Here is a 26257-nt window from a genome sequence, read left to right as displayed (position 1 = left end):
CACAACAGTGCTTTATCACTATTTATACACGATGGGCGGTTATACGTCGGGCGTAATAATTTCACGAGGGCGCAGCCCGAGTAAAAATATTTCAGACGACGTATAACAGCCCGAGTGTATAAATAGTGATAAGGTACTGTTTTGCTATAAATTATTTCGTTTCTAATATGTTCTTTATTGTAAAATTTATATCAAATATGATGGAACTGTTTCTTCGCGCAAGCATGGCGCCAATAGTAGGTATTTGTTAAAACACGCCAGGAACGGAAACGGTAATACGTCTTGTGGCAGAATTCATTTCGAGCGAAAATTATTGCGAATTATTTAGCAAAGAGAATAACTAATTCAGTATGTGTATAAACTGATCAAAACATTTGTGCAATGTGACATTTAGTTTTAAACATGTTATTAAGTGAAATATTTCATGAAATTTGAAAGCGCTATTTCTCGATGCGTAATGGCGCTAAATATATCAAGATGACGTGACGTCAACATAACATCGTTGTGATGATTAAAGCATTGTTAGCCATATTAGAAATAACAATTTAAGGTTTTGGAGTGTTGTCTATCAACAATGATATACTGCGGCGGCGACAACAACAACAACAACAACAAAAGACTTTTCTGAAGATTGATTGAAACATGCAAATGAGTACGGTGGCTAGAAACTGCTAAAAAATGATTCCGCTGAATTGTGGATATTTTCTTGTTAACTTATTTCCATACTTCTCAAATAAGCTGTCTAATAGACATTTACGGATTAAGTCTACGTGGACTGTGGACACCTAAGGCGATAGATTTTTCAAGGGGACCGTCTCAACATAGTTTAATTATATTATGCGCGATATGAAAAAGAGTTTATAACGGCAATAGGGTTATTATATCATCACTATGCGGTAGGTAATATAAATTTGGGTGTGCCTGTTTTTAGCTCGACTTTTCGAAGAAAAAGTAGAGCTATTACACTCGCGTCGGCGTCTCCGTTGGTTTAAAATTTTTGATAAAGTCAAATATATCTGTTACTGACAAAGCTATTGACTTGAAACTTAAAATACTTATTTACTATCAAAGTCTACACAAGGAAGAAATTTTTACAGAATTATGCCCCTTTTGAATTTAGCATTTTTCATTATAGTTTTTGATAAAGTCAAGTATCTCTGTTACTATCAAAGCTATTGACTTGAAACTTATAATAGTTATTTACTATCGCAGTCTTCACCATGAGAAATAACCCCATAACTCTGATTGAATTTTGATAGAATTATGCCCCTTTTAACTTATAATTTTTGGTTAAAGTTTGTGATAAAGTCAAATATCTCTGTTACTATCAAAGCTATTGACTTGAAACTTATATGACCTTTGACCCCTTAGTGTGACCTTGACCTTGTATCTTGCCATCCAAAACATGCACTCTGCACGTCGACTCGACGTGGTGGTCATTTGTGTAATGTTTCTTTAAAATCCCTCATACAGATCAAGAGTTACAGAACGGACACGAAACAAAGTCATATGACCTTGACCCAGAAGTGTGACCTTGGCCTTAAAGCAAGCCACCTGATACAGGCGCTGTGCACGTCCTCTTGATGTGGATAACATAAGTTTCAAGTGTTTTTAAAATCCTTAAATCCGATATTGTTAACGGACAAACGGACAGACAGACAAACAGACAGACGGCCAGATGAACACCTGTGGTATCCCAAAATACGTCCCTTCGGGCGTATAATAACAACAAAGGAATGGAGATGCAAGATATAAGGTTTCCTACAGTTTTCACAATGTTCTACCTGCTGACCTACATTTTGATCCCAACTTACACGGTTTAGATTTTTTTTTCATGTTGCACGACGACGACGTTGGAATACGGATACATTGCGATCAGACTAGCTCATCTTTTCAACTTTGTCGCAGATGCGCAACTTATAATATTGAAGAACATTTCAGGAAAGTGTTATGACGCTAGATCAAATACTTTTTGCGATATGTATAACAAAACATTTCTTTGGCGAACAGACGGACGGACAGACAAATCCAAATATTATCCTGTGCAGTGACATATTAAGCCAGACCTTACCATCATTATAGGAATGTTTTCCTACCGAACATAAATTAAAATTATCATGTTGAGACGGTCCCCTTGAAAAATCGATCGTCTTAGGTGTTCACAGTCCACGTAGACTTAATCCGTAAATGTCTAATACTTGGGAGCTGAATCATAATCTAATCAAATACACATTAGTTCAGCTACACCAAGGCTGTAATCTAACATCATGTAAAATTCTAAAATACATCTAAAAGATGATATACATACTCTACTGTAACAACATAGCTTGGAATTGGAGACGTATCATAGTCAAGCGTCCCTGTTGCTAAACTTATTACTTTAGAATTGGTCCCGTCGCCTATTCCAAACTGATTTTGATTTGGCTGGTCTGTGATTGTATACGTAACTGTTCCAGTCGCACCCGAGACCTCTAATTCTATACCTGTCGAGGTAACTGTAGCTACGCTTTCAAGCACTGTTACGCTCGCTTCTCCATTGTCTGTATTTGGTTTTGTCCAGGAAAGTTCACCTGATGTAAATATATGAATATATGAGGTTAAATATGTTTAATTCAATATTTGTTAATTAATTAAATTAAATAATTGTCCACATTTGTTAATCTAATGCATATTGCATAAACAACAAATTTATCCTAAAGGACATACAAAAAATGTTATTTTTTACCTTGCGAGGCATTACCAAAGTTCCAACTGCGAAAAGTATTTTCAAAATCGTGAACATAAACATTGTGTGTTCCGAAAGTGATTGCCGAATCTTGTCTTGTGAGCTGCCGGCGGTCTTTTATATACCGTACCTGGCCGGGCAATGTTTACTGATGCACTTAAATATGTTTTTAATTAAGAAATGCTGCTGTAAATTGTACGTCTAATGCATGGGGACGAACTTTTTTATTTCATGAATTATCCAAAAAAGCATACGTGCGCAAGTGAACATTTTCATAAACTTACAGTCTGTTTTTACTCCTTAACTTCATTTTTTTTTGGGTAATTGTTGAGACTCAAAAGTGATAAATTGTAATAAACTCTGACAATGCTCCTTCAGAAAGTGCATATTACATGCATTTTAAAGTGTCCTTTTGTATAGTACAGCCATTGGAAGTTTGTAAATTTTATATAAAGAAAGAAAACCAGCTATTTAGTTTGTTAAAGCTTTGCAAAATGCTAACAACTTTGTTCCAGATACGAAAGGGTCCCTTTATACTCTAACAAATATTGCAAATAGTAAATAAATGTATATGTTATTGTAGGTTTTAGATCATTTTTTTACCTTTAATCAATAATATTGTTCATAAGAAGGACAGTAATTGATGTATCACATTTATAGTTTAACATGTAAAACTGTAGATAGTTAATAGCAACCCGAATTAATATTTTCCCAATAACTGATCTACCTAATTGAGTTGCATAAGCCCCTGGTTTGGAGTAGTAAAACTTTTGAGTTATTTTAGGCCTTTAGGAATAGAACTTGCTATTTTTATGTTAGCTTATTTTTGTTATATTTGGCAGGAATCTCCTGTTGATAATGTAAGTATTCCTATTATGACACAATTTACATATAAATAAGCTATCAAAATAGGACAAACCTTCGAAACATAAATATAAAGCCTGTAACTAATAGATTAAAAAGACATTAGGGAAAATCTGTTTCGAAAAAAGTCAAGGTAAAAATACAATGGGCACTAAATTATGACATTCCCACATACTCACACATCGTCAGTTGAATACAGTGTCATATATCCCCTACTGGTCCCCATGGAAGGTACTTTAGATTTTATCATTTCATTGAAGTCTAACAATGCGTTTTCGTAAAATGTGCTGCACATATGCTATACGCAAATTAAACTATACCTTCGACACAGAATGGTCAACTTAATAAAAAGAGAAGTTAATAAAGCTGAAAGGGTTGTATGCTGATGTTGAAATAACTCGTAACCAACCCTTTTGTTTTTTTGTAGTGTGTTAAAATGTATGTAATATTGTGTGTAACATAAAACAGAGAGCAATAAAATATTATTAAACTAAGTTAATAAAATATTCCATCAACAGCCTACACGGAAAATCAAATGTTGTTAACTTGATTCGGAACCGGTCAAGCGGTTAATGTCGCCGACCGATAATAGGAATAATAATTGAATAAAAACTTTATTTAAAGAGGATAACATATTTGGCTATAGGCAGTCTAATATTATCATATGGTCCTCTACCATAATTATGTAAAAATCATCCTTAATATGTAACAAAGACAGTAAAGTGAAAGAACGTATTATGAACAAATTCAAAAGTACTAGTATGTAGTATTATGTACAATGAAAGGAGTTTAAAATCTTGGCAAATACGAGTAGATGTTATATGTAATCCGCGCACCAAGATCATAAAAGATCTTATGTGAGAAAAGTATGGGAAAGCGTTGGATAATGTGGTTGTCTGCATGAAGTAAAACACATGTAATATAGGGGCCTCCTTGGTCGAGCAGTTAAGGTTGATATTGAATCACATGCTCCTCATCGATGTGAGTTCGAGCCTCACTCGGGGCGTTGAATTCTTCATGTAAGGAGGCCACCTAACTGGCTTACGGAAGGTGGGTGGTTCTACGTGATGAGATAATGGACAGAGAGGCACATGGGGGTTTTCTACACCATCAAAGCTGGAAAATCGCCATAAGACCTATAATTGCGTGGGTGCGACGTTAAACCCAACAAAACCAAAGCAAAAACACATGGCATGTGATAACAGAAATAGACTAAAGAACCGCTCTAGATTCGAAACATAGCTTCTGTTGTGTACATTTCTCCATCTGGGGAAGTAATCCAGCTGACTTGCAGAAGGTCAGTGGTACTACTCAGGTACCCGCCTGTGACTAATACAATTTTCGGAGTAGCACATGGGGTCTTCCTCTATCACTAAAGCTGGAAAAATTACCACATGACTTAAGAAGAAAAGGAAAATGTCGAACATGAAAAAAACTTAACTCAACAAAAAAGAAAATAAATATAAACTAGCTCGTTTTAATAATTCAAAACGTTGAACTAAATGCTTTGATTTTTGACACAATGACTATGAAAAATTTCCATTTTTAAAAACAGCAAACTACATTTCAAGGAATAGAAATTAAATGTATTGTTAGACTTTAACATTTTGTTCTGTCACATTTTTCAGGATTTACGAGCCAGGATAAAAATGAGTGTAATGGAGATCTAATGAGTAAAATGACAAAATTATTGATGAACGGGTACTTGTAAATGGCAGATTTATGGTGATTAACAAATTTGCACGACATTCGGTTGGTCTGTATCTTTCGACTTTTGTCTAATACTAGTAAATTATTTATCCACTTATCAAGTAATTTTGAAATAAATTACAATAACCATATTTTATAGAATTGGGCGATTGCGTCGCAATTCACAATTTTTTACATATATTTCATTTCAACGAGATCCTTAAACGGTATGGTCTCGAGTCAATGCCTTAATGCTTGAATTACCATCTACCCGCAGTTCGCATAACACCATAAACTTTGACTCGACTAAGCTTTAAATTTTAAATTAGAAAAAAAGTCTTGACTATAAAGTAATCCGTTGGCAATACTTTTACTTAAAGTGAAAATGAAAATGTACCCTGGCTTCGTAAAAAGCCTCCTTTATATCTAGTGAGTCTTGCTAATTTTTGTTAAATGTATATACAGTGACAAATACATGACCAACCATATAACACAGTTCCCAAAAAAACAGTGCTTCTTACTTAAATCCAAACTGAGCCGCGCCATGAGAAAACCAACATAGTGGCTTTGCGACCAGTATGGATCCAGACCAGCCTGCGCATCCGCGCAGTCTGGTCAGGATCCATGTTGTTCGCTGTAAAGGCCTATTGGAGTTAGAGAAACTGTTAGCGAACAGCATGGATCCTGACCAGACTGCGCGGATGCGCAGGCTGGTCTGAATCCATGTTGGTCGCAGAACCACTATGTTGGTTTTCTCATGGCACGGCTCAACTATTGAACGGGAGAATGATCTTAATATAGATATTGTTTTATGGTGTTTTTTTCCACACTACAATCAATAATAAAGTTTTTCTTGCATGCCTTAATCTACAAATAAATAAAATATCTCTTTTAGCAGCGCGGACAAATTTTGAGTATACCGCTTCACTTAAAGTAGTCGAAAATATTACAAAAAACTTTAGTTCAGTGATGCACGCTTCCATTCACATTTTTTTTTTTTACTTTTCGAGTGCAAAAAGTCCGCCATCCGCTTGATTAAAACATGCATATTAGGACTGATTTATGGAAAAGAGAATCAATAGTGTAAAACAAAACATTTTAAGACAAAAATTCCTGCATGCAAAAGGGATTTCACATATTTGTTATGTTTAAATTGTTAATGCTGAAGTTTTAATTTTTCTACGCCGTAGGTCCTAATTTGATATTCATTAAATGTAAATTTCATAATACACTTCACAAGTGTTTCATCAAGTCTCATTATTCGCATTTCTTTTCATGCAGAAAGTATTTTTCGTTTGTATATAATCTATTTCAAACATATATAACATCATTTAGAAGTTATAATAGGAAACTTGTCTCGTACGCATTTAGAAGTTACAACTTGGAAAATAGAATTTAGAAGGGTACCAGTAATATTGGTATCCAGCTACATAGAAATTATAACACAGAAGGAACCAGAAATACCGGTTCCCTTTTAAGACAGAGGGCGCTTCAATCTAGAATAGGTTTTTCCAGGGGTTCAGCCCAGTTATAAATCGCAACTCTATCTGGAGGTCGTTTCATAGCACTTATATATGTTTACAAGTTAAAGCATAGCAAACGTTCCTTCTAGGGCACATTTATATAAATATATAATTATCGTCTTGTAAAATTTTGGTTGCAATGTCTGTTTGTCACTAGTGTCTGGAGCCCCAGGTTCAGACACAAGGACAAGACCATTCTACCTTATTGACATTCCGTATCCCCCCTGTTTAATCAAGGAATCAGTGGCGCATTGGTTAGCAGTTTGAATTACAACGACAGCGATCCTAGTTTGATTCCCGAACCTGGATCGATTCCCGGTTGTGGCTAATAACCCGACTAGTGTTCAGTGCTGTGTGATTTACTTTACTTGGTACTGTTTCCAACAGTATCGGTCTAGACTGGATGCTGGGGAGATAAATATACGCCTGCTGTGGGCTTGACTGGAAATAAGTTGTTCCATCCATTCCAGGTGGGGCCTTTCGTCAACTACCCATGTTAAGTAGCGCCCCTGGGGCGTTACAATTTCTGTTTATTTCTGTATCAAAGTACAAAAAAAAATCTAGAATTTTGAAAAAGAAGTATGTTGTTTTTACTGCCAAAAAGTGTCAAGTAAGTATTTACGCTAGTTATTTAACATAAATTGTTAAATCCAACAACACAGTAAATGTTCTCCCCTTAAGAAATTTTGAAATACAGATATGAAATGGTGGCTTTTGGTGCGTTTTTTGGGGTCTTAATTTTGAGAAAAAAAGTATTCATTTCCTAAAATAGTAGGACGCATCTTTGATGAGTATAGGTCACTTCTCAGCCAAGTGTGTGATTGTTGTGTGTGTGGGGGGGGGGGGGGGGGGGGGGGGGAAGTGGGGTCTGGTCCTCATATGCCAAATATTAAACTGTAGGACTGACTATAAACTTATTTCAGTAAGTTTATCACTATGAACAGCTGAAATAACAACACCATCGGCGATCTTCAACTTCGCCTTCCAAGGAGCAGTCGTTAATCTTATTTGCTAGGTGGCTCTGTAGATTATGACGAAAAGTAATACAGTGTGTAACGATCTAATATTAACATCCTTGATACAAAGTATGTTTTAAGAATGGACCGTTATATCCAGAAGTTTCAAACAATAGAATAATCACACTTGATTTTGAATGAAATACAATTTGGTAATTACAAAGTTGCAACATCAAATGCACATGCATGGGAATAAGAATTTAAGATTTGCATAAGTGTAATTTCTCATTTGCAACATTTAGTCTACGCACAAGGAAGTAAGAATTTGTCATCTTGGTGCATGTAATTTATAATTATCAATTTGAAAGGTGCAAAAAAGCAATTTACATTCACAGGAAGTTAGAAGTTGTCTCCTAGGTTCATGGAATATGTATTTACTAATTTGAAATATACAATATAACAGTTTGTATTGTGGCGGATAATACCTAAACGCAATATGCATTCACTGAAAGTTAGAAGTTGTCATCTAAGTGCATGGACTTTGCATTTACTAATTCATTTCCTAAAATAGTAGGACGCATCTTTGATGAGTATAGGTCACTTCTCAGCCAAGTGTGTGATAGTTGGGAGTGTGTGTGTGTGAGGGGGGGGGGGGGGGGGGGTCTGGTCCTCATATGCCAAATATTAAACTGTAGGACTGACTATAAACTTATTTCAGTAAGTTTATCACTATGAACAGCTGAAAACAACACCATCGGCGATCTTCAACTTCGCCTTCCAAGGAGCAGTCGTTAATCTTATTTGCTAGGTGGCTCTGTAGATTATGACGAAAAGTAATACAGTGGGTAACGATCTAATATTAACATCCTTGATACAAAGTATGTTTTAAGAATGGACCGTTATATCAAGAAGTTTCAAACAATAGAATAATCACACTTGATTTTGAATGAAATACAATTTGGTAATTACAAAGTTGCAACATCAAATGCACATGCATGGGAATAAGAATTTAAGATTTGCATAAGTGTAATTTCTCATTTGCAACATTTAGTCTACGCACAAGGAAGTAAGAATTTGTCATCTTGGTGCATGTAATTTATAATTATCAATTTGAAAGGTGCAAAAAAGCAATTTACATTCACAGGAAGTTAGAAGTTGTCTCCTAGGTTCATGGAATATGTATTTACTAATTTGAAATATACAATATAACAGTTTGTATTGTGGCGGATAATACCTAAACGCAATATGCATTCACTGAAAGTTAGAAGTTGTCATCTAAGTGCATGGACTTTGCATTTACTAATTTGAGATATGTAAGTTTGCATTGTGGCGGATTATACCCTCCATACTAATTAGTGAATAATGTTTGCTTCATTAAAATCTTTTGTAGTAAACAATGACGCTAGCATAGCTATCAATTAGTATATAATGTATATCATTTAGATTGAAATATTTTAAACATCATGAAATGATAAAGCAATGTCTGATTTTAGATGTCGCAGATATCCACTCACTTGCCCCACAAAGCTGTTGGATCAAAATTCCGGTTGGGCTGTTGAATTCTTTCATGTCAGAAAAAGGTCTACCTGGTTTTCAGAAGCTTATAAATTTCATAACAAAATTGTGTCGGTTTGACTTTAAGAATAAAACAAATCCCCTGAGAAGACCTTAAACAAACGAGCAAAAGCAATGTGGCCGCCTGTGGTCCATATTCAATGCAATTTTCAAATCTGCGGTTTCGCTGCTTTAGTACAGATTCACATCTATCATGCAAAATACCTTTATATGATTGAAACTGCTTGGAACAGCCATCGACAATACACTTACTGGCGGCATGTTACATGTTTGTTGATCAGATTTTAATCGTCTGCATGTTCAAAGGCAGGTTCAGAATTTGGGTCAAGGGGGGGGGGGGCCGGGGTATCTCTAGAGGGTTGTGGTGTACCCCTCAGACAAAATTTTGCAAGTATACCTCAACTGGTGCAGTCTAGCTTGTATTTGATATATTTGAACTTCATGAATGTTTGAGACAATGTCGTCTTTTAAATTTGTAGTTTCAAAAAAAGCCATTTGACCGAAAATTGCTTTACAACTTCTTCAGTAATTATAAATACTAGTGAAATTAAGTTTTGCGAGTTAAACGAGCAGAAAATTTTGACTAAAATGTCTGAAATCTCAAATTTAGTCTATCAAGGTTGAGGAAGGGCACCCGATTTGCAATCTTTGTAATGTATAATTATATTACTGTTTTGTATTTTTTGTGTGCATTATGCATATATGGGACAACCTACAATGTATGTATATGCAAGATGGCGAGCGAAGCGACCCGGAAGAAATACAGGTAACATATAGAAATGGCTTAAAAAGTATATTAATGGAATGAAGTTTGCAAACTTTGCCGACAAAGAGTAGCCTGGGATTCAGGCGTTGATATTTTTTGCTTTGTCATAACATACGCGCTATTCCATATACATGAGCAAGTTGCTGTTACTGGCTCGTTTAGTTTCTGATAGTATAGATAGATTTGCAGAACAGAAACACATGAAAAATCGACAGACAGGAACCCAGGCTAGACAAAGAGGTGCGTTCGCACCCGCCGCACTCCCGCTGAATACGCCCTTGTCCTCCACCTCCTGGTTTTTGGCAGTAAAGTTCACTCTGTTTTATATTTGTATCATGTAGGTATATGTCCTTACAGTCATAGCATCAAAATTTCGTGCAACATGTTCGTGTCCAGCCATGTGTTTATCCATGTATATAAAGTTGTTTTGTCAGCAGAGAGAATACTTTTCGATTTGTCAATTATGCTTTCTGCACGAATAACAATTTCTTTGGCAAGAAGTAACATTTACAAGGCCCTTGTGGATCTCGATGCCCTACCTATTCTTAGACGTATATCTGGTAAGCCTTTTTATTTGTATTTAAATCTAGGAGATGAACATTTGTATTGTTTATTTCCGCGCGGCTGTTCATACATGTAATCAGGTAATTGTTTCACGATACTGACTTTACTGTTTTTGTTCTTAAGTTTTCTTTCTACGTAATTATATTGGTTCGAAAAATGAAATAGAAATCTACAACGTGATTGTTTCGCACAAACCTACAACATTGTGAAAAAGTGTGAGCACGTGCCTCACTGCATAACTTTACTCGTTCGGCTTGTCGTAGACTGGCATCAGTCGTTAGAGTAGTTTTAAAAGTAAAGCACTTGGCCAAAGTTTAACAGAATGGGAATTTAATTAATCTCAACAGGCTGTGTTAAAGTCTAGGCTTGTCGGGATGGCTTTTTATGATCTGATATTTTATAGTTGCCATCACTCACCGTACTGAGTTAACTTGGTCAATAGCTATTCATAGCTAATGTTGATTTGATATGCCATACCGACAGTAAATAAAATTTGTGTTGTAGGCCTATTGTATTGCACACCTGAAACGTCAAGTATTATTTGGACTAGCACGTGTACACGTGTGCCAAGCACTAGTGTACCACGTGACGATAAAAAACGTAACATTTGCAAAATATTTTTAGTTTCTATTTATTTTTTCATTATGGATACGTAAGCAAAATACTGGAACTAGCTCTATTTCAGTTATTGCCAAAACTTTTAGTAAAAACACTGAACATTGTTTACTGTAAGGGGAGATCACTCATAGATGAAAGTGGAGTTTTTGAAAAGGCCGCCATTGTAAACGAGCAAATTGAAATTTTTAGGAGTTTGACTCGGTAAGTTAACTACAAAAATCCGGGGTATTTTAACGGTTCTGATAGTTGCCAGCCCTCTTATAGGATACATAGAAAATAACAGAATAAATAGAAATATTTATCCGGATACATTCCAGAATAACTTTTGTTGTCATCATTTCTTGTTTTGGCATTTTCGGAAAAATCAAAGTGAAAACTGTATTTTTCAGTTGACATATTTTTTTATCTATTTAGATTCTATGCATACCATAAGTTAATCCGTCAATTTCAAGCTGCGATTTTGAGTCCAAATATAATTTCAACAGTACCATTCAAATGTAACAGTCTCAGGAAAAATGTGCATCCTCGACAAGGACTCGAACCTCGGACCTTTGGCTTACCGTGCCAACGCTCTACCAATTGAGCTACCAAGGCCACCCGATACGAGAACCGCTACACACCTTCCCTCTTACTGGCAGACATTGGCACTCCTGGCCGATGTCTGCCGCAGACTGTTAACCGAATTCAGATGCACACCCTAGCCAAACTGCTTCGCCCCGCATGGGCTCTAAGGGTGAGCATTCCGAACGAGCCCCCAAATGTAACAGTCTCAGGAAAAATGTGCAGCCTCGACCAGGACTCAAACCTCGGACCTTAGGCTTACCATGCCAGCGCTCTACCAGTTGAGCTACCGAGGCCACCCGATACGAGAACCGCAACACAAACAACCTGTAGATCTATAAATTTAAAATTTAAAGACACACCACAAATTTTGACAAAATATCTGTATTCTTTTGTATTTCCATGATGGTCACAATTATACACGATTTGCATGGAAAATATGAGATATACGCTGACAATGACATATATTAGTCCAAGACAATGTGTTTAATGTCTTGACATTTTATTGTAGATCTACTAAATATTTAATGTACAAATGTAGCAATTAGCTAAAACAATTCAGCTCAGAGATGTTTAGAGTGGGCAGACCAATGCTCGGCGTAAAAACTACATATTTCAAATTTAAAAACTGATTTTACATTAACTTACCGTACTTTTTTATCGTCAGTTTGTAGAACAATCTTTGAATCTATTCAACCATATTGTTTACATATTTCTAGTCACACCGTGACGTAATAGGCGGGAGCTAAAAATAGTACCAGTAAAACCTGTGCGGTTCATGCGGAAGTATACCAACGCTCGGCGTACGGCATATTAATCTGCAGGTTGTAATTTTGAACTATTTATGTATTAAATTGAAGTATAAGACATATTTAACACAAGACATAGGTTGTATTGATTAACTGATTTTTTAGCTCACATGTCACAAAGTGACAGTGTGAGCTTTTGTGATCGCGCAGCGTCCGTCGTCCGTCGTCCGTGCGTGCGTCCGTGCGTCCGTGCGTCCGTGCGTAAACTTTTGCTTGTGACCACTCTAGAGGTCACATTTTTCACGGGATCTTTATGAAAGTTGGTCAGAATGTTCATCTTGATGATATCTAGGTCAGGTTCGAAACTGGGTCAACTGCGGTCAAAAACTAGGTCAGTAGGTCTAAAAATAGAAAAACCTTGTGACCTCTCTAGAGGCCATATTTTTCAAAAGATCTTCATGAAAATTGGTCAGAATGTTCACCTTGATGATATCTAGGTCAAGTTTGAAACTGGGTCACGTGCCTTCAAAAACTAGGTCAGTAGGTCAAATAATAGAAAAACCTTGTGACCTCTCTAGAGGCCATATTTTTCATTGGATCTGTATGAAAGTTGGTCTGAATGTTCATCTTGATGATATCTAGGTCAAGTTCGAAACTGGGTCAGCTGCGGTTAAAAACTAGGTCATTAGGTCTAAAAATAGAAAAACCTTGTGACCTCTCTAGAGGCCATACTTTTGAATGGATCTTCATGAAAATTAGTCTGAATGTTCACCTTGATGATATCTAGGTCAAGTTCGAAACTGGGTCACGTGCCGTCAGAAACTAGGTCAGTAGGTCAAATAATAAAAAAACCTTGTGACCTCTCTAGAGGCCATATTTTTCATGGGATCTGTATGAAGGTTAGTCTGAATGTTCATCTTGATGATATCTAGGTCAAGTTCGAAACTGGGTCAACTGTGGTTAAAAACTAGGTCAGTAGGTCTAAAAATAGAAAAACCTTGTGACCTCTCTAGATGCCATATTTTTCACAAGATCTTCATGAAAATTGGTCTGAATGTTCACCTTGATGATATCTAGGTCAAGTTCGAAACTGGGTCACGTGCCGTCAGAAACTAGGTCAGTAGGTCAAATAATAGAAAAACCTTGTGACCTCTCTAGAGGCCATATTTTTCATGGGATCTGTATGAAAGTTGGTCTGAATGTTCATCCTGATGATATCTAGGTCAAGTTCGAAACTTGGTTAGCTGCGGTCAAAAAACTAGGTCATTAGGTCTAAAAATAGAAAAAATCTTGTGACCTCTCTGGAGGCTATACTTTTGAATGGATCTTCATGAAAATTGGTCAGAATGTTCATCTTGATGATATCTAGGTCGAGTTTGAAACTGGGTCACGTGTCATCAATAACTAGGTCAGTAGGTCAAATAATGAAAAAAACCTTGTGACCTCTCTAGAGGCCATATTTTTCATGGGATCTGTATGAAAGTTGGTCAGAATGTTCATCTTGATGATATCTAGGTCAGGTTCAAAAATGGGTCACATGAGGTCAAAAACTGGGTCACTATGTCAAATAATAGAAAAAAATGACGTCATACTCAGTTCAAAACTGGGTCATGTTGGGACAGGTGAGCGATTCAGGACCATCATGGTCCTCTTGTTTAAGTAAATAAACATGTACGTAAATTACCCCTCTCTCTATTCTGCATCTATAAATTGAATAAACACATTTTATACAACAATTATCTTAAGGAATTCATTTAAAGATAATTTATCACAATTCTGTGAGTCTAACTTCAAGAAATCAATAAATTATGATATCTGATGATTTATTTCAATTATTTTTGGAAATCTTTTCAAAAATGTCATTAGTCCACATAGTATATCAATTACTTCGACAGCATAAGCTACAGAAAAGTGCAGTACAATGGGTCTGTATAAAATGCCATGATAAGGGTTTATAGTTTATTTAAGTATAAAGAAATATAATAATTAAAAATAAAAATGCTTTTTTTCTCCATAATTCGGCCTGCAAGCTACTTTTTTAATACCAATTTTACCAGAAAATCTGTTCTAATGAGAGTAGAACACAAAACTGAACGGCTTTTAGCCTTGCATCGTCTGCGCTACTGTGACCACGTGACCATACCGGAAATGAACCGCACTGGGATAAATTACGCGTGATGTAAACAAACGAAAAGGTACTCATAAGAGCTGATATTTTAAATATATATTAAGAAATTCCCAGAGAAACGTGATATACGCCGAGCGTTGGTATGCGCCGAGCATTGGTCTGCCCACTCTAGAATCTATATGCTGTTACGGATCTCTGAGCTGAAACAAATCCTGTACTGAAACCGAACCAGAAATCATGCCAGAAATGAAATGCAATTGGACTCACCTTTTACTTCAAAATATTTCAAAAATCCATTTTTCTTTTAATCTGGCATAAAATAATCCATGCAACATAATTTGAACACAAGTTCATGCGCGGATCCAGAGGGAGGTCCCGGGGTCCTGACCCCCCCTGGAAAATAAAAAAAAAAAAAAAGGAGAGAAGATTAGGACTGCATTTAAAGTGTATGTGGCTGCTGCTACATACGACCTTGATGTAATTTATATTTATGTTAATTATCTCAAAGAAACAAAGAATTTTATATTTTAATAAGAAAACTTAATGGGGAACATTAGTCAGTTACTTTTCCTGATTACTGTATGTCCAAGACGTAGATTGGTCCTTCCTTTGTTTTTATCGTTGACTTGATTCTTTGTAAATTCCAAAAGCAATATCTATGCTAAATTTCATTGGATTGGAAAATGGTTAAGGACAGGTTTCTTTTAGTGGCACTGCTAAAGGACGGGATATGATAAAGGACCAAAAATGGCCCCCACTAAATATGCATTTAAAACAACACCATTCCATTGGAAATTTAAAAACTATATTTTTTCAAAATCCACTAAGATATAATGACCAGAGTCGGTTAATGAACCAAAAAATAATTGATTATTACACCTATCTAAGACTTACGCTGAAAAGATATTTGATCATTTAGAATGGGGATGTAGAAAACTATTTTGCAATATATTTTATTTTATATTGCTGAACCCTATAAATTTGTATGTCGTCACAATACACAGTGATCCAACCCTTCTTGAAACGAATTTTTATTTTGTATTCTAAGACAGAATTATCGTGCAAAAACAAGGAAAACAAGGGAGATAACTCTTTCATGTAAGGACGACCGGAAACTCTTTAAAGAAATAAGATTTTTTTAAATTTTATACATCTACATAGGCGTATTCTCTACTTATTATGTCTGTTTCGTTTTATTTCGTATCAAGAAATTTTCTAAAACTAAAATCCTAAACTTTCATTTCATATGCATTACCATAGCAACATAGAAACAGTTTTGCATTTTTTGGATTTATAGTAATTTGTCCGTTACTGTTGAAAAACGTCGTTAAAACGCAAAACAAAACAAATCACAATCAACCTGCAATAAATTATTAAAAACAATAATAAGATGACGCGTCTTTCGATATTTTAGATATTTTTAAACACAAATATAGCTTAGCTATTGTGTTTTAAAAATGGTTATATAGGGATTTTATCTTTTATTCATAAAATAAATTATTTCACACCGGAAATGACATGTCAGTGACATTAATTGACACAACATACATTTATTATGAAACTTCGTACGGCGATGAAACGGAGTATTTTAAAATTGATGAAACAATTCTGAGTTGTTGACTTACTATTTTTCATACGTCATAAAAAAGAGGTATAAAAACACATGTTTATAACTTTATCACAGACATACAGTAAAAGAATAATTGACTAATTATAGAAATAACGCGGTTAAATAGTTTAAAATAATTTAACTCCCGGCTAAAAATCTAAAATCTAAATCTGGTTTGCAACTCGCCATCAAAGAATAGTACTTTCTGTCGTTTTTGACAGGAAAAAAAGTTTAACAGGATTTGTTGGGAATCGGATCTCGCATACCACTGACACAAGGCATAAAATTTCATTTCAACCGTCGTGCGTACCGATCGCGTCACTGAGACTTATATACAAACTACGTCATAATTTTTTACATAAAAGAACTATCTACATGTGTCTACTAGTTGCGGTGTGCATGAGTTATCTGTCTTGTCTCTATAACATTTATGTAAACAATAACAATTTTCTTTTTAAACAACTTTAATTACACTTTATTCTTTCTTTTAAAATGCCGCTTAAACAAAATCAACTTGAATATAATCCCGAAATACAATTCAAGTAGTTTTAAAACATGTAACTGATCATTAAAATGTCTAGATCTACTTTCAGTTTCACTTTTGCATTAAACTCGTCTCTAACATTTAATTTTCTTATAAAAACAACTCTTGGTTATCATTTTTCATGATTAAAAACAAAACTCCCGCGTATCTGTTTGATGCTCGGTTGCTTAGAGATGAGCACGTTATCCTGTTTCCTTCAAAGAAAAGTGAGGCTAAAAATTGCGAAAAAAGTGGAAATTCAATATGAGCCGGACTGAGTGTCAAGCTGATTTTTTCTGAAAATGTATATTTTAGTAACCTTATTTCCTCAGCAAAACTTCAGCTTGACACCGGCTCCGGCTTACAATGAAATTCGAGCATGTAATGTGTATATCGTGTGTAAAAACAGTAAAAGTCACGGACCTCGAGTATTTTAAAGGTCTGAGTCGTACAAATAACTTGGTTTTGAAGTTTTTAAAAGTCATAGTTTTAACGATTATGATCTTCTTTTTTGTTTTAGACAGTTAAAATTTCAATTATGGAGTTTTCATATTCTAATTATTTAGGAGGCCATTTCGCATATCTTATCATATCCCGTCCTTTAGGTTTGATTAATCATTTTTATTTAAAAACCTTAGTAACACAATAAAAAGCTGTTTATTTTGACCAACCGCAACATCTTGGATAAAGGTTATAACAAAAAAGTCAGAGGAATCCAACTGAAAGGGACCAATATAATATTTGGTTATCCTTGCGCTTTATCATGTAACTTTTCAAAGGAAGTAACAAGCTAATGTTCCTCATTGTATGATTTTTCCCAAATTTAACAGGTGAGCTCATAAAAACATGAAAATAAGGGGTATATTGTATATAAAATTGCAATGGAAAAGGTGTTCTTAAAGCTCCTAAAATGCCCCAGAATGCAGGAAATGAAGCTCTGAATTTCAAAAGTTTCCAGGGGGGCATGCACCTGCCCGAACTCAGCATATTTTTTGTGAATGAGTAAAATGGTAAAATCTCAAATTGACTAGGAATAATTTTACTCCTGAAAATTTATGAACGTGAAAAAAATACAGAATCAGTTTTATAACATATTTATTGGGTACATAACACCCATGAATTTGTTTGCAGTTCAGTTTCAATTCAGTTTTCAGGTTTTTGCTTCTTTTTCACCCTTGGCTTGCTTTGGGCTTCACACTCGCTACTGAATCCAATTTAGCTATGTTTTTGGAATCATTTTTGTTGGTTTAAAAAATGCGTAGAGTGTTTGCTCACTTTTACATTCTTAGAAAGAGACATTTTGTTTACTCCGCACTGGAATTTGATACTTTAATTCAACACTGCTTTTAAAATACACTACCTTACCATCAATATTAATTCTCAACTATTTGATTTACGCACGCATTGAGACAGAGTGCATAATATAGTTTAACCTAGGTTTATTGAGTACCATTCAATGCGTGTGTACGTTCAATGTAGGAGAATTAGCCTACCGTGCTCTGTTACATAAAGGATCAAGATGATTCAGAATTTGTTTACACTAGTAAAAAGTCATTGCGTGCGTTTCTGTAATTTCATTGACGTTTTTATACGCTTAAAAATAATCAGACATGCGTATTATAATTATGCATTATTTCAAAGCGTAATTTACGCTAATACACATCTTATCTGGAGCCCTGATTATTACATACTCATTCAGGGCTCCAGATAATTTGTTTGGCCTATGAGTATTTTTATGCCCCCAAAGGGAGCATATTTAGTTTTCAACTGCCCATCCGTTCGTTAGTTTGTCACAGCGTTAACTTTTTGCATGAAGGCACTTTACTCGCGAACCACTGCACCCAGGACCTTCAAACTTCACATGCTGATAAGTACTTATTGAGTACACGACCCCTACTGACTTTAAAAAAAAAAATTCTCAAATCAAAACCCAGCAACTATCGACCAATTTCTCTGACCTGTATTGCGTCCAAACTCCTTGAGCACATCGTGGTTTCAAATCTTATGTCCTTCTTTGACAAACACAATATTATCAGCCAGTTTCCAGCATGGTTTTAGGTCGAGTCATAGTTGCTAAACTCAGCTTATTAATTTTACCCAGGAACTTTATAGTAATTTAGAACAAGGCTAACAACTGACGTCATCGTAATGGATTTTTCTAAGGAAATTTGACAAAGTCGACCATTTGAGGCTAATTTACATTAGTTACAATCCCTAGGTGTTAGTCCCCAAATAACTAATTGGGTCAAATCCTTCCTCTCTAATCGTATTCAGAAGGTCGCAGTTGAAGGCACCTGTCCAGCGATCTTCCGGTCCTATCTGGAGTTCCACAGGGGTCTGTCCTTGGGCCTTGCCTTTTCCTTGTATACATTAACGACCTGCCAGACTCAGTAAAATGTAAAACCCGTATGTTTGCAGATGACAGCATCGTATACCTCACTGTCAAATCAAATAATGATAGCATAGCCCTTCAAGAAGATCTCCATAAATTAGAAACATGGGAAAGAGTCTGGCAAATGGAATTTAACCCTGACAAATGTGAAGTCCTTAGAGTAAGTAGGAAGAGAAATCCCTTTATATATCCCTACAGGTTACACAATACAGAGTTAAAGTCCACCTCATCAGCTAAATACCTAGGAATAACTATCTCCAATGATTTGAACTGGTCACAACACATAGAAAACATAACTTCTAAGGCAACCTCTTCCCTTCGATTTATTCAGAGAAATGTCAAGACAGATAACATAAAGGTCAAAGAAGCTGCATACACCACCTATGTCTGCCCCCAGCTAGAATACTGTTCAGCTGTGTGGCATCCCTGGCAGAACACCCTCACCATAAACTTGAACGAGTCCAAAGGTCAGCAGCTAGGTATGTTATGAATGACTACAACTATACAAGCAGTGTAACTGAAATGTTGAACTCCTTAGAATGGAAAACTCTCCAGTATCGTAGGTTAAACTGTTCATTACTTTTGTTTTACAAAGTAAGGACCCAGACCGTTGCAATTGACCAAGGTTACTTGACCCCCATTAGAAATCTGAACTACTTGATCCCAGGGATATAAACTAGGTATTTTTATTTAGGGGCCCAGACTGTCAAAAATAAACTTTTAACATTAAGTATATGGGCATTTTCTCTAACAATTGAAGGGCCCAGCCCAAAATCTAGGGGCCATGGGCTACTTGGCCCCTGCTAATTTATATCCCTGTGATCCCTTATTCCAGCACTCAATACTTTGCTAACTCTTATTTCCCTAGAACCATCCGTCTCTGGAACTCCCTCCCCACATCAGTCAAAGCTAGCCCCAGCCTCAGTAACTTTACAGAGAGGCTGGCGGCGGTCACTATGTAATTCTTCCATTCGGTCCTATGTTAACTGTAACATACTGTCCTTTTATCTTTTACATTTAATACTGTAATATACTAAATTTCTTTAACAACTGTTTCTCTGACAGCACCGACCAGTCATAATCGGAAATCGATTGTTTGTTGTACCGATGTAGATGTAGATGTAGACTTTGGGGTCACCAGGTCAAAGGTCAAGGTGCTGCGGGGGCATTTGTCACCATTAGTGACAGCTCATGTCTCATCATAATTTTTGTGAACGAGTAAAATGGTAAAATCTGAAATTGAATAGGAGTAATTTTACTCCTGAAAATTTGTAAATGTGAAGAAAAAAAACAGAAATCAGTTTTATAACATATTTCTTGGGTGTAACACCCAGTTCAATCTTAGACTAGTTCATAACTTTGTCATGACATCACCGTACATTAGGGGTCCTAACTGATCAATCAGAGAGCTGCATTTTAGGGTACCTACTAGTTTCCACTTGGGTATAACAAAGTATATTTACAATGAATATATAGTGGCTTTAGAAATAAAGATACACTTTTTTAGAAATCCAGATTTTTCACTGCAAATGCCCCAGATGATACTACGAACAACAAAATTTTAAAGTTTCATTGAAATCTTGTATGGATTTAATACCTTTATTTTAGTTTAAAGTTTGAGATTTTACACAGAGTCTATAATAAAGTCCGAGTAAAATGTAATCATTTCCCAAGTGAAATTAGTATCACTCCGCAATGTTTTGGACATGTTAAAGTTGTGAATTCAGCATTCAAGTTTTTGATTCTTTTTCTCCCTTGGCTTGCTTTAGCTTCATACTCACTACCGAATCCAGTAGAATTATATTCAATATCCCTTTAACTGTTTTGGGGATAATTTTTTGTTGGTTTAATGAAAGGGGAGAGCGTTTGTTCACTTTTTACATTCTAAGAAAGAGACATTTTTGTTGTTTACTCCACACCGGAAGTTGATATTTTAAATGGACACCACTTTAAAATACTCTACTGTACCATCAATATAATAATTCACAACTGTTTAATTTACGCATGCACTGAGTGTATAATATCATAGTTTAACCTAGGTTTATAGAGTACCATTCAATGCTTGTGAATGTTCAATGTGGGAGAATGCTGACTGTGCTCTGTTACGTTAAGCATCCAGACAATTCAGGTTTTGTTGATGCTAGTAAAAAATCATCCGTGCGTTTCTGTAATTTCATATATGTTTTTATACGCTTAAGAATTATCAGACATGCGTATATGCAATATTTCAAAGCGTAATTTACGCTAATACACATCTTATCTGGAGCCCTGCTCATTTATAAACTTCGTTAAATTACAGTGAAACCTGAAACTTCAATGTTTTTCCATATTGACGTTCAAATTTCATATAGGGTGCATGAGTCATTGACTTTTTTAGCTTGACTATTCAAAGAATAGGGGAACAATCCTACTCGCCCCGGCGTCAGTGTTAGTGTGAGCATCACACAAATGTTGAAGTTTGCGTACCACCCCAAACATTTTCAGAGTCCATTGAGATATTGCTTTCATATTTTGCATACTTGTTTACCATCATGACCCGAGTCTGTAAACAGGAGCAGACAACTCTATCAAGCATTTTGACTGAAACTTGGCCCCTTTCGACTTAGAGTATGCTTATTGTTATGTTAAACTTTGCGTACCACCCCAAATATTTTCAAAGTCCATTGAAATATTGCTTTCATATTTTGCATACTTGTTTACCATCATGACCCCAGTCTGTAAAAAGGAGGAGGCAACTCTATCAAGCATTTTGACTGAATTATGGCCCCTTTTTGACTTAGAATATGCTTATTGTAATGTTAAAGTTTTACTCATAGCTTATATTATACTATCAAGCACTGAGAATAGTTGAGTGCGCTGTCAACTGACAGCTCTTGTTTGTTACTCAGTTTCATGCATTCCATCGTGTGTAAAAGTTCTTTAACGGCAATATTTTCAATTTTACATCTATAGGCTTAAGAACAAATTATGTAATAAAAAGATTATTAGACTTTCACCGAAATATATGCACTCGTTCTTTTGCCAAATGATATTGCGCTTCTAAAGTATCGCAATATTTCCGCTGCGGAACTCGAGCATATTTCTCGAAACAAATCTAATAACCTATAATTCTGGCGCTCTTGTTCTGGATGCACAGCTTATAACCTATAAATATTATTCATGGAGATTTATGAGGGCAGGACATTCAGATAGTGACAACTACCGTTGTTTACATAGAACAAAGGTATATGGTAAATGAACATGAATAAATTAAAGAGTTTTACAAACTTTTATTTTTGACCCCCAGTGAAACAAAAAAAGGCATTTGATTATGACTGAGGTGTAAGTTAAAAGCCCTTAACGAACATTAAAGAAACAAGATACATTGTAATGCATTGCAATTGTACCCACCGCACACTGCGTTGGAATCATTTTTGGTCGATTATTTTGTATGCCTGCAATGAAAATTCACCGATTACGGAGAAATAGTTTTTGCTTGACAGTGTCATACTTAAGATTTGATGCAAACGTGCTCAGGGGTCGTTTTGTACAAGATTTTACCATTTTTTATGTAAATTCTACAAAAACGGCAGTCCCTCATCAAACTGTACAGAAGTGTTTACATTAATGACAAAGAATTGCACTGAACAAGTGTTTGTGGCTGGAAGAGTACACATGTGGGCTCCTGTCTCACTGGTTGTTTTCAGTCAAACGTGAAACACTCATTAGAAAAAGTACCAATGACAGCGTAAATGTAGTCAGCCGGCCATATTTCTCCACCCCTTAGAGATGAATCCTCCACCGCAGCGGTGTTGGAACCACCGCTTGTGCGAAAGCTATGGCCAGTGTGGATATGAATTAGTATGTAAACAATGGGTATTGAAAATGGCTTAACATGAAAGGGCGATTTGTTTAGTTTTTAACTATGAAGTGCTATTTTTTGTGCATTGTACAGATGGGTATAACCACATTGGCACTTCTCCCAGGAAAAAAGTTAATATTTAGTGTCTTGTGCCTTTGTATTCCATCACTGTCCAAGTATAAAACACCCCAAACCCCACCTTATATCCCTCTCCTGACAAATCTTTAAATTTTACTTGCAAGCAACTCTTCTGATCTAGAACTTCTGGCATATATTGCCCATCTTTGCATAGCTCTTGTTTAATTTGTTTTTTTTAGGCCTAAATTAAAAAATGGTTTGTTTGTTACAGTGCTCTGACCGACCCATCAAAATAGTATCTGAATATCTGTCTCTTCAACTAGTCTGCACCTGTCAGACACTAAAAAAGTCTTGTACATATACACCTAGTGTGCACTTGTAAATAATAGCAGTTAGTGAGCACAGTTCATATAAAAAGGAAAATTACCTGTCCGGAGGGTGCGCCTATACAAAAGGCGGAAGTTACCTGAACAATACAATACATGGCGGCTAAAGTTCAAAGGAAAGGTTCTGATAGGCATTTGGCCTTTGATGTAGGATGAAAGGAAGCTCTGTTTGACAGCTAAATGTTGTGATGTATCATTATGTAATGCAATTTGACCTAATTCTACCAGATTTGTGCAACTTATGTATTAACTAATACACTGTTGATTTTAAAGGGCTTAGATAATTTATGGATTTGCAATTGAAGTGCTGTGAATTTCGTTTTTTTTTTTTTTACCTTACTTTAAGGAACTAAACCACAATTTAACGTGCATACACGTACTTCAGATTGTGTTTAAAAGTGAAGCCTGTCAATTTTCACTATAAAACAGAGACTAAAAAAAAAAAAAGTATATATGAGTTCAAGCTCCACAGCTGATTAAGGTCATTCTCGTCTACAAAGACCTGGATTCAAGGATGGGATGGGGGAGGCTTATGCCGCTCCTCTGCCCCTAGTGGCCTGAGAAATGACTTTTAATAATTGTTGTTCAAAGTTTTGATCAAAAAAATGCACCAGAACCGACCATTTCTTACTTGTATTAAAAAAGTTCCTGGATCGTCGGTCTTCTATACCTACTGTCAAATGTTGAACTATAGTATGGTTTTTATAATTATGAAACCATCTCTTCCTGTGTCCAGATTAATGATATTGGGTACTCAGAATTTTAGACAAAAGATGTAACAGTTGCCACCATTTCATTCCAAGCAAAGATGTAACAGAGGCCACCATTTCGTTCCCATCAAAAGATACAGCTGAGGCCACCATTTCATTCCTGTCACATGATATAACAGAGGCCACCATTTCATTTCTATCATTAAAAAAAAGATGTAAAAACGGGCCACTGTTTCATTCATACCAGGGGAAGAACGGCAAACATTTTTCAATACCTACCTCTTTCTCCACCCCCACCCACACCACCACCAGGTTGAGCAGCTTTGGAGGTCTGCAGTGAGGTCATTATAAACCTTCTGTCTCTACCTGTGTCCAGATTAATGACATTTGAATACTCAAAACTCATAACAGAGCCCACCCTTTCATTTCTGTCAAAAGATGTAACAGAGTCCACCCTTTCATTCCTATCAAATATGTAACAGAGGCCACCATTTCATTCCTAACCAAAGATGTAATAGAGGCCACTATTTCATTCCTGTTAAAAGATGTAACAGAGGCCACTATTTCATTCATATATATTTCTAACATTTCCAGGGGGAGGACAGCGAACATTCTTCTTTACCTACCTCTCCCCACCCCACCTCACCATCAAGAGGTTGGACAGCTTTGGAGGTCGGCAGTGAGGTCATTATAAACCTTCTGTTTCTTCCTGTATCCAGATTAATGACATTTGAACACTTAAAACTTAGACCAAAAATGCATGAGAGGCCATAATTTCATACACAAAGGGTCTGACAGCACCTCGAGAGCTCAGAGCGAAACTAGTCTAAGTGTATATAGAAATAGAAGCAGATAGACTAGTTTCGCTCCAAGCCCTCGACCTGTAGTAAGAACAACTGTCCTGTAAAAGATTTTAGGGAATGAGGGTTGGAAGTGTCGAGATTGTTTGTTGCATTTTTTGTCTATATATCCACAGTTCCAGTGTCATTCAGTTTACAAAAAATTTGATTGTAAAATGTAAGATCTGGTTGAAAAATGTCTGCATGCAAGCATGTGCAAGTTTGTGCTCTGTGAAATTACTGGTAGAATTTGTCAGCCATGCATGTTCTTACTTTAAAAAAAAAAATCCCTACCTACCTACTCCTAAAATTCTGGGTCAGAGAACTACAAACAAACATTTCTTTTAAATTTAGGCCTTAAGTCTTGTGTGTTTCAGATTTTTAAATCAGTCGTCTCTCTTTATTTACCTTGTATTTTGTGTGCATTCAGGTGTAATAACCCAAGGTCAGAATATTTCCCGCTCATTTCCTTTAATTTCATTGGTTTAGGCATTGCAGATTATCTGGTCATTGCCTTTAGCCTTGTGTGTAACTGCAAACTTGTGATTTGTGCATTGGTTATATTAAATTGATTTGAAAATTGATGGATTATGATACAGGTTAGGTGATTTTACTAACATGTTCATTGGCCTCATAAACTGCCCATTTATTATTTCATCTTTTCAACTTTTTGCTCATTATGTTTTGACAGTTTGGTAATATTTTCAGCAAGTGAATGTTTGATATAAATGGAAGTCTTCCCTGTACCACAGTCTCATTCTTAATTTACACAATAAGCCATTTATTATTTATCAAAAATAGATTGTGAAGTGTGATGTGTGCTCTGTTGAGATTACCATTGTTGAGCAATGTCATTACTTGGTATTTGGACAAAGGGGAATAAAAACACTTGGATGTTATGTCAATTTTTTGGGAAAACAGCATGATTTGAAATTCCAAGTGAGAAAAGGCCTGTAAACTCTGATAATCACAGAAGAAGAAAAACCTGGTCTATGATTAAACTTTGTGTTATTTAATTGATTCAGTAATATATAAATAAAATCAACATCAAAACTTTAGTTATTGATCATAAAGTTCACATTTGCTGGTCTAGGAAAGTGGAATATTTACAGATTATCTGTAAATTTACAGATCTATAATCTATAAATTTACCAGGGCTAG

At 35.7% G+C, this 26257-nt stretch overlaps 1 protein-coding gene across 1 annotated transcript in view; it reads right to left on the bottom strand.

The window, feature by feature from the left end:
* LOC123538564 (uncharacterized) overlaps positions 1-24603 on the bottom strand; it is a 40995-nt gene extending 16392 nt beyond the window's left edge. Inside the window, exons 1-2 of the mRNA XM_053530684.1 lie at positions 24537-24603; positions 2309-2570 (exon numbers count right to left, since the gene is read on the bottom strand). Coding sequence (XP_053386659.1) covers positions 2309-2570; positions 24537-24603 — 329 coding nt within the window. The remainder of the gene's footprint in view (positions 1-2308; positions 2571-24536) is intronic.
* Between the last annotated feature and the right edge of the window lie 1654 nt (positions 24604-26257).

Source organism: Mercenaria mercenaria, chromosome 18, assembly GCF_021730395.1.
Source record: "Mercenaria mercenaria strain notata chromosome 18, MADL_Memer_1, whole genome shotgun sequence".
NCBI lineage: Eukaryota > Metazoa > Mollusca > Bivalvia > Venerida > Veneridae > Mercenaria > Mercenaria mercenaria.
Note: the sequence above shows the minus strand (reverse complement) of the source record. Positions and strands in the feature narration are given on the sequence as shown.